Source organism: Dioscorea cayenensis, unplaced genomic scaffold, assembly GCF_009730915.1.
Source record: "Dioscorea cayenensis subsp. rotundata cultivar TDr96_F1 unplaced genomic scaffold, TDr96_F1_v2_PseudoChromosome.rev07_lg8_w22 25.fasta BLBR01001185.1, whole genome shotgun sequence".
NCBI lineage: Eukaryota > Viridiplantae > Streptophyta > Magnoliopsida > Dioscoreales > Dioscoreaceae > Dioscorea > Dioscorea cayenensis.
The window spans coordinates 99-10,075 of record NW_024087576.1 but is presented as its reverse complement, the minus strand read 5'-3'; the positions used below and the strand labels follow the sequence as shown (position 1 = coordinate 10,075).

At 43.7% G+C, this 9,977-nt stretch overlaps 1 protein-coding gene and 2 pseudogenes across 1 annotated transcript; 1 reads left to right on the top strand and 2 right to left on the bottom strand.

The window, feature by feature from the left end:
• Window positions 1-12: 12 nt before the first annotated feature.
• On the bottom strand, window positions 13-1,401 carry LOC120255751 (DNA polymerase-like; the record flags this gene model as incomplete). The annotated part of the gene is given in 3 exon segments (XM_039263509.1): window positions 13-37; window positions 40-717; window positions 719-1,401. Coding segments are annotated over 3 exon segments (1,063 nt in total), but the record flags the coding sequence as incomplete, so codon positions are not given.
• A 225-nt stretch (window positions 1,402-1,626) lies between these two features.
• LOC120255753 lies at window positions 1,627-2,411 on the top strand (annotated as a pseudogene).
• A 5,972-nt stretch (window positions 2,412-8,383) lies between these two features.
• LOC120255752 lies at window positions 8,384-9,395 on the bottom strand (annotated as a pseudogene).
• Between the last annotated feature and the right edge of the window lie 582 nt (window positions 9,396-9,977).

Here is a 9,977-nt window from a genome sequence, read left to right as displayed (position 1 = left end):
TGTTATAGTAACCATAGGATTTGGGTGCTAAAAAAAGTATCCCATCTTTATTTCATCCTCTAGCTTAAACTTTCCTAAGTCAGAAGAAGAAATCACATCACTAGGCAGTTGATGCCCAAGCACAACCGAGTCAGTGTCCGTGTAGTAGCAGTCCTCTCTTGATATAAAGGGGTACATATAGATCCTAGCGGATGCAGTGATAGCAGCAGCTAGTTGTACAGCAACGTTTTTTGGTGGTACCCAATAATCCGTGCTTTTTCCGGTATTGATATGGTAGGAAACGATGTAGTATGTCTCGCTAAGCCTGTCACCGAAAATTAAGTCACTATGCCGGATCAAATCAAAGTATCTCTCTTCAGAGCAGATCTCGGTAATGGTGCTTTTAGGGTTAATGCCGAATCTCCCGTAGAGAGTGTTCATAATGAGCTTGTATACATATGACAAGGCATCATTTCCTTTCTTCTTTGCCTCAAGCCTGTTCTGAAAAAGATCGCTGACAAAGTCCCGGAAGGGGCTTTCCATCTTCTCAAAAAAAGGTAGCCGGAGATTGGGAATCACTGTGTAGCCTAAGTCTCTTGCATACTTTAACTCTTCGCTATAGTAGACACCAATAAATTCCCCAGTTGGAAAGATAAGAGTGTCATTTTGGTCTCGATAGGGAAGAAAGGGCTTTTTGATAGTCTTAGGACAGACGACATACGCCTCGATAAAGCCGAAAGATGCTATCTAAGTCCTTCCCATTAAGATTACCATGCCAGACTGGAACACCACCGGGCATTGGATATTCTTTCATTACGAAGGGATACAGAGAGTTCACGTCGTAATAGAATAGGTTTGAACCTATGGGCTTGAATGCGTCCGTATGACCACCGTAGTAGCCACGCCTTATAAAGTTGTCTTCATTTTGGTTGGGGATGTGGATTGGCCAATTGCATTCATCGTAATATTTCATACGATAGATGCTTAGAGAAAGGGATGAAAGTGTTAACTTGCTTACTATGTCAATACTGTAATGCTCCCAATATATACCTTGACATTTTCGCATTACACCACCAAGCAGATGGATGTCCTGCTTCATATAGCAAAGAAGAATTTTCTTATTACATTCCAGATTTGACAGACAAACTTGTTTATGGCAGTATAAATCCCTTTTTAATTTCTTGCGCTCTTTGGAAAAAAAAAAGTGGATTATAAAGATCTAGTTTGTTGATCAATATGGTGCAAGGATGACGGGCGATATTTTCAGGGACACATTCCATTTTGTGATTTAAGAACTAATGGAATGGACTGCGAGAGGGCCTGAGATCCCCCTCCGTCACAAAGTCGCTGACCTCGATACGATATTACAGTACAGGACAGGATTTAAATGATTATGAGCATAATGGTGAAGTCTACAAAAAAGTCAAGGGGTGCGAAAAGGGGACTCTTGATCAAATAAAAAAAGAAACCACCTTTCTTTTTCTTTTTGATTTTTATAAGTGCCGTGGGTCAGTCATCCATTCGGACGATATTAGTTATGGAAGGAAACATGGGGAGTTGGCTGATAAAGATGGACAGTAACGATCGCGTAATATCAATTTTTTTCGGCCTCGTCATCTTCCAATTGCTCGGAAAATTCTCAGCTATATGGGGGACTTGGATGGTGAGCAAAAACAATTGATCAAGAAGTTGGTCAACTTTCGCATGATAAATGGTAAAAAGAACTAGAGTTCGTGCTATTGTTTATAAAACTTTTAATCGCCCAGCTCGAACTGAACGCGATGTAATCAAACTTATGGTTGACGCCGTAGATAATATAAAGCCCATATGCGAAGTGGTAAAAGTAGGAGTCGCAGGGTACTATTTATGATGTCCCTGGGATTGTAACCAGGGATCGTCAACAAACCTTAGCTATTCGTTGGATCCTTGGAGCTGCTTTCAAACGACGTATAAGCTACAGGATAAGCTTAGAGAAATGTTCATTTGCTGAGATACTGGATGCTTACCGAAAGAGGGGAATTGCACGTAAAGAGAGAGAATCTTCATGGACTAGCTTCCACCAATCGAAGTTTCGCGCATTTCAGATGGTGGTAAAGTGATACCACATAAAGAGCTCTTCCTCATTCAGTCATATTCGAAAGTTAGAAATGTTTGACCCTTTTCCTTTTATCATCTTCATATAGAAAGAAAGTCGGCCTTCCTCATACTCCCCCCTTCATTCATTGAGTTGGAGGAATCCACAGGTGGCCCGCCCGTTATGTATTGCATAAAAGAACCTTTCTTTGTATGACTTCTCTTTTGCTTGCCTCAGGTCGAATGAATACGAAAGGGAGATCAATCAATAGGCCATGAATGAAGAAGTAGTGGGCATTTTTCTTTTTTTACTCGTGGAGCTGAGAAATCCACTTCAAAGGGAGGGAAGCTAGGAGTGCTAGTCCGAAAGGGCGGGGTCTTCCCTTTTTTTCTGCTTTACTTTAGCCTTATATTATATATAGCAAGGAATGGTGCTAGTCTGAAGGCTAACAGCTCAATATAGAGCTTGATCTAATATCTGACATAGTTGGTAAAAAGAATATATATATATATATATATTCTAACTTCCACGAGTTCGTTTCCGGTTATCCTGCATTCCTGCACTTCACCTCAACATCCAAGATGATAAAGCATCTCAGACGCCCCTTTCTTTTTTTTGGCAACTACTCGCTCTGGATCTACAACTCGAAGATATGAATATAGGCATAGGTATAAAGTATGGACAAAAGGCAATCGCGAGTGGTTCTTTCACCCAGAGCATGAGTAGATTCACTCATAGCAGATACAAAGGCGAGGAGCTAAAGAGAAAATAAAAATAGTAAAAAGCAGCAGAGAGTCGCTATACAGGGGCAGCAGAGCCCGTTGATTCAGAACAACCTATTTCTCCATAAGGGCTTGAGTCCCAGGCATAAGTAGGTTAATCCACAAAACCACTAGCAGAGGTGGAGGCACCAGCGATGAAAGCAGTGGGAGAGGTATTGAAAAAAAGGCAGCAGGAAAGCCTGGGGAGCCAGGGAATCGAGTATAATAGAAAAAAACCAGCAGAGTTGCATAAAGAAGAGGTGTTTCGACAAGTGCTTGCCTTCCTATAGTTTTTTTGTTTGTTATAATATTAGTATGTCTTCCTATATGTAAAAGTGTATAGTGGAATACAACGTCTTACAAGTGGTGCCCAACATATGCCTTTGTCCTTAGGGGGTGTCGCGGAGGTCAAGTCAAAGGCAATAAAGACAGAGCTACCTGAGACAAAGCTGACTATCCTTCGCATGAGACTGGGTTCTTAGCAAAGCGTTGCTCCGCTCGCCCCTTTAGCTCACTTTGGCTTTTGTGCCTCACGCTCGTTGGGTCTTGAGATCGACCTACATCCCCAATGAATAGGACTTGAATTGGATTCGCTGGGGACAGGAAGGGATGCTCGCTCTGGAATTGGCTCCACTATTGATTGATTCCGCTGCCAATAGGCCGTGTTCGATCTGCTAGCTCTATCTTTAGAAAACGAAGACGACGGACGGATGGATGGAAAACTACACTAAAGAAAATAGCCAGCCCAGCCTCCGCTAAAGGAAACAGGAGAGAAGGTGCTGGTCATGAATGGGGCTCACCAGCAACAAACAAAACAAAGGTGAGCCGAGGACTGGTTGGACTACGATCGACCGGTCGTCTCTCTCTCTTATGTTCCTCTCTCTCCAGGTCTTGAGTTCTTTCTTTGCTTCTTTTTTTGGGTCTTAGATTTCAGGGGGTTGGGTCAATAATGCGGAACATCCCTAGAAGTGGCTGGTGCATCCTCCTTCAATCATTCCCAGTAAAAGAAAGAAAGGACCATCATGCCCGCCCCGCGCTTCTCTAAGCCTTACTGAGCCACAGTAGCGAGGGAAGGGGCTCAATGTTCGATTCTTCAGGCTAGTAGAAGCAGTTCCGGTCGAAGGAACCGAAAACGAGTTGGTTTTTCATTTGAGCGTGTAGTCTCCGGTTCTTTATCGCTAACGAGCTTAGTCAATTCCCTTCTCCCCCCCGGAGGTTACACCAGATCTACTATTGAAAGCTAGCTTTCTGACCTGTGCCCTTGGCATAAGAGCTTCCTCGAGGCATAATACATTTTTAGATGCATGGCATTGAAAAGATTTGCTCATTCTTATCCTTCTGAGTTAGCAATTCTATATGCATTCCATGGTGAATCGTGGAGACGACATATGGTCCTTCCCAGTTTGGCCCATTCCGGGTACACCAGAGGGAAAAATCTTTTTAAGAACCAGATCTCTGCGGCGCTCCAAGTCCTTATTTTGGTAAATCCTCCACTGATATATCTGGGCTCAGAGCCGCTTCTAATCTAGCAATTCTAGCTGGGCTAGACACTCTCTATATCCTTCCTTCTCGGGAAGCTGTCCCTCCAGGGAGATCAAATGAAAGAGATAGGATCTCTTCTTCAATTCTCCTCCGGGGCCCCGGGGAGGGCAGCAAAAATTAAATAAACGAATGAAAACGGCGTTGCATTGGTAGGAATAGACGTTCGATAGGCCCAGAGCGCTGAACAGGGACCCAGATCACGCCCAGAATCAATCATGTTCCTACTTTCTTAATGTCTTATTCATGGCTTCTGCTTGGCGAGGGGATAATAAGGTGCGGAAAAATCTTATATATATTTTTTTACTTTGGTATGCCTGTTCTTGAAAAGACGGACCGTTATCGGAGAATCTTTCTTGTGGAAGCCGGCGGATAATGTGACTTTTTTTCATGCGACCTGCTTCGACCCATTTCGTGAAAATACTCCGTCGCTACCAGAATAAAAACAATGCCAATTCGAGGGCCGTGGGCGAGATCTTGCCGATGACATCTCAACCCCACATTGCTAAAAGGCCAAGGTGTGGTTGTGGCATGGAGGGCCGATCTTTGGCGCGTGGATCGAGTCCACGTGAATTTGACACCTGTGGCAACGGCGGACAAGACGCCGAGAGTAGAAGTCGGCCTCCATGGTAGAAAAAAAATGCTTTTCTTGGCCAACAGAATAGTACTGACATGCCCGCCACAAACTCCGGCGTGCACCTTATACATCACTTGCTTGACTTCCTCCTTTGTTAGGCAGCGCAACAAAATGTGGTTGAATTCTCTTTTATAGAGCTATTCCCCGCACAGCACATAGTGGGTGGCCAGTTTTCACATTGAAATTGGAGGCCATTGAAATAGGATTCCTTTACGCAACGCAATAAGGGTGCTAGATTCAAAAGTGTGCTCTTCGATCGCCCGAAGATCCCGATGACTCATTGATAAGTCCTTGTGCGATATGAATGCGAATCGTTCATTCCTTATGTTGAGCATTACTTTTCTCAGTTTTTTACATTAATATGTGTGTTTTTATGTTACTTTCGTGCATGTAGGGTTGTGAAACCAATTATGAAGGAAAGAAGCCAATGTGGATAACAATGCACCGGTTTTGGACGAAATCTTGCTAAAGTTCAAACGCGAAGATATAAGTGGGGTGCGAGATGCTAGAGTGTGTGCCAACCTCCCGTATTTGAGTTTACACAACCATTTGGAGGGCACAAGGGCGGTCACACTCAAGCATTCCGACTTATGCACATAGAACAAGATCTCCATCATCTTATCCGTCATTGAAGAAGCAAAAGCGATCCACGGCATAAATGTGTGCCCGTTTATGTTACCTCGATGAAAAGTGGATTCGGGAGTATTTTTGGCATAGTACTGTAGCCACGGCTGTGTGGAAATCGCAGGAACAGAGAATCCACACAGGCGTGTGGAAATTATCCACGGCCGTGTGGAAATTCCACGCAGGGCGCGTGTTCCTACTGCGCCCGGTGGAGTCACCCCGATTCGACCCTATTTAAAGCCGAATTCAGCCCCGATTTTGGTATTCTTTTCTCCATCTTTTCCCCAACTTGTGAGAGAGCTTTGGCTAGGGTTTCGAGGGGTATTGGCCAAGGTTTTGGAGAGGTTCTACGGCTCTGACATCGTGATTCCATTAGGAAGAAGGTTGGTAGGGGAGCTTCCATCGAGGCGTATCCTATACCGGACGAAGGAATCCTTGGACGACGAGTAGAGGACTTTCCACTAGTGTCACTCTAGGGGAAATGTTCATACAATCAAGCATTCAAGGTTGGAACTCACAATAAACATCAATTTATTGAAAGCATAATAAAGAAGTTCAATGAAACGAATACATCCTAGGATTCACAATTACCCAAGTACCCACTAGGGATTTAGCTCTCAATGGAGCTAAGTAAAATCAAAGAAATCGAATGTAAAAAGCAATGAATCCATAAAGAAACCCCTCAATGGTCGTGTCAATGGTCTTGTGTAGAGTCCTCTACTACGTGCATGAGGGTTCCTTTGTCCGACCTAGGATACACTCTGCCGGATCGATCTTGACTGAAAGCTCTCCCAATAACCTTCTTCCAAATGACGCGCGATGTTGGAGCCATAGAACCTCTCCAAAACCCTAGCCAATACCCCTCAAAACCCTAGCTGAAGTCCTCTCTCAAGTTGGGGAAAAAGATGAAGAAAAAGAATACCAAAAATCGGGGATGAATCGGCTTTAAATAGAGGTGGAATCGGGCAACTCCACGGGTGTGGGCGCTACACGCCTGATCGAGAATTTCCACACGGGCGTGGATAATTTCCCACGCCCGTGTGGATTCTCTGTTTCTCGATTTCTCGTGGTGATGAGCAGTCTGTTACAGTGCTCGCTACGGTCTTTGACCTGGCTAACTTCCCAATTGCATACTTTCATCGAGGGTAGCATAAGCGGGCACACATTCACATCGTGAATCACTTGTTTCTTCAATGATATACATGTTGGTGGAGCTCTTGTTCTTATATGCATACGTCAGAAATCTCGAGTGTGATCGCCTTTGTGCCCCTCAAATGGATGTGCTCACTCGAATGCGAGGAGGTTGGCACACACTCTAGCATCTCATACACTGTCCTATGTCTTCGCGTTTGAACTTTTAGCAAGATCTCCTCCAAAAATAGGTGCATTATGATCCACATTGGCCTATTTCCTTCATACTCGGCCTCACAACTCTACCTGCATAAAAGTAACATAAAAAGACACATATTAATGTAAAAACCTGAGAAAAGTAATGCTCAACATAAGGAATGAACGCTTCGCATTCATACCGCACAAGTACTTATCAAAGCTACTCTGCTGCTCGCTTCGTAAAGCTCAGCTCGTAGCTTTTTCATCCTTGAGTATCTTCTTTCGCTTCTTCCGCTACGTCTTTGAATACGCTTATGAGACTTCCATGTTACCATACTTGATTCGGATTGGCATCAAGAGTAGCGATGGGCTGATGAAAAAGCGTGATCTTGCGGGGAGTGTGAACTCGTATCATAGCTAACATCGTTGGTTGTCCAAATCTCTCCCCAAAAAGCTGCATGAAATTTATTTAGCCCTTACTTATATTATACATCTTTTTCATTCTTGAGCCTACTCTTGCTTTGGAGTTGTGGGCTGGGTCGATTCAATAACCTCTGCTAATCTCCGAGCAGCCTTTACTTCGGCTTGTAGGAAATGCTCTCGAGGCCAATATTTGAATTTGATCGGTTAAAGCCAATTTTGGCTATTTTATGTTCGAATGGAAAAAAGACCTATTAGAGTCGTTTCGGGCCTGACTTCTTAGTCGGATTTTTGAGGAAAAGGTGGGGTTTTTCCACGAGTCGACCGGCGGGCCCTTTCCTTCTCCTAACTCTCTCCATTCATTGAGCTACCTTCGGTTTCCTTAAGGTGCTCGCTTTTTCCTCTTGGATAATGATTGGCTACCTAAAGGGGCCTTTACTGACTTGAGTCGATCGATCCGGTGGCTCGGAAAGGCGGGGCATGTTTTGGAGGCCTTCTCTTTTCGGGGAATGGGGAAAGGCAACTCGTTTAAAGTCAGCTGTGAAGGCGACGTCGGCCTATCTGAAAAAGCAAGCTGTAGCCGGTGGCGGGGAAGTCCGGGTGAGGAAAGAAAATGAAAGACTCCTATTGCTTGCTGGAAGACGCCACTGGCGGGAAGCAATAGTAGCCCGAGCAGTCAAAGACTGAACTACGGTAAAGAAAGGAGGTCGGTAGGAAGCAGCTGTCAGAGAGTAGCCATAGTAGTTAGAAGTAGTGGGAAGGGCAGCTTTAAAGAAATAGGGTTCGTTCTTCTCTTTGACTGAAACCATAGATAAGAAATTTTTTTGTTTATAGTGCGTCGTAATACTAAAAACTAGGGAAGAGCAGCGATCGGGAATACATTACGAGTGCTCTCGCATGAGTAGGTTAGGGGCATGCTAGGGATCATTAAACCAAGTTGAACTACCCAAGTGCACTTCTTGTGTAGATGGTAAGCTAGTTAGAAAACCCTTTCCGAAAGCTAACGGATCGGTGGTTGGTTTACTTGAGATTATCCACTCTGAGATTTGTGGTCCATTGAATGTGCGGGCTCGTGAAGGGAAGACTATCTAATTCTCCGGAAAGAATGAGTTGAAACCCCTAATTGTTTTACTGCGAGACCAACATATTTCCCTGGAGAACCCATAAATACTTACGCCATGAAGAAGGGTTGTGATAAGAAACGCTCAATTTTTCGTGCTCTTGCTACAGTTAAAGCGATCTTCTTCGGATAATTCGTCCAACCCAAGGATAGCTATAATGTCCTGAAGTTCTTTGTAACGTTGTGAAGTTTGCTTAACTTTTTTTGCTTATGCGGTTTCATAATGTTCCTCGCCAACGATGCCAGGCTGTAACATAGTTGACGTTGAATCTAAAGGATCTACCTTTGGATAAATACCTTTGGCAGCTAATCCTCTTGATAGTACGGTAGTAGCATCTAAATGTGCAAATGTCGTGGCTGGAGCAGGGGTCGGTCAAATCGTCCGCAGGTACATAAACTGCTTGGATCGAAGTTATAGATCCCTCTTTGGTAAGAAGTCATTCTTTCTTGCAAAGAACCCATTTCTGTACTAGGGGTGGGTTGATAACCCACTTATCCCCAATAAGGTGGATACTTCTGATCCTGCTTGGACGAAACGAAAATTTTTGTCGATGAATAGAAGCACGTCTTGTGTTGTTCATTAACATCCAGGAAATATTGCGCCATGGTTAGGGCAGTCAAACCAACTCTCATACGAGCTCCCGGTGGTTCATTCATTTGACCATAGACTAGAGCCACTTTTGATTCTGCAATATTTTTTTTTCCATTAATCACTCCGGATTGTTTCATTTCCATGTAGAGATCATTTCCTTCATGAGTACGTTCGCCTACTCCGCCAAATATAGATACACCCCCATGAGCCTTGGCAATGTTGTTGATCAATTCCATGATGAGGACTATTTTACCCACCCTGACTCCCCAAAAATAGCCTGATTTTTTTCCCCCCAGCGATAAGGGAGCTGATTGCTTCCCCTGCAAGTGTCATGGGATCGCTGAAGTAATACCTCGTGTGAAGACATGAGGATCGTATTCCACGGGACTAAGGATCTCCTATTACTCCTTCTCGAGCTATTATCTAGCCTAAGATCTCAAATGATGGATTTTTTTACTCTACTAAAAGCAATTAAAACTAAAAATGAGATTATGACCAAATTAGAGAGAACAAGCAATGGGCAATCAAGAAATACAATATAATGCAAAGGCCTATGGATGTGGATCCCCTTGAGGGGTTATCATGCAACATGGATGATGATTTAAAGATGCAAGGGTAAAATGGACCATGAGACTCCAAGATTAGAACAACCCCAATTTCTCGGCGATTGAACCCTAATCCCATACGAACATAGATAGGAATTTCTCCCAAATCTACATCCCCTACGATTGCATTAAGTATGAGGTTATCTACGCTTAGGATTAAACCTACTCTTCTTGGATTAAACCTACATGGAGGGCTACCAAACACCCTGATTTCTCGGCGTGATGATACAAGTATCCCCTTCTAATCCATTCATGATCTAATACATGCGAGCAAGTCACATCTACATGCATCACTCA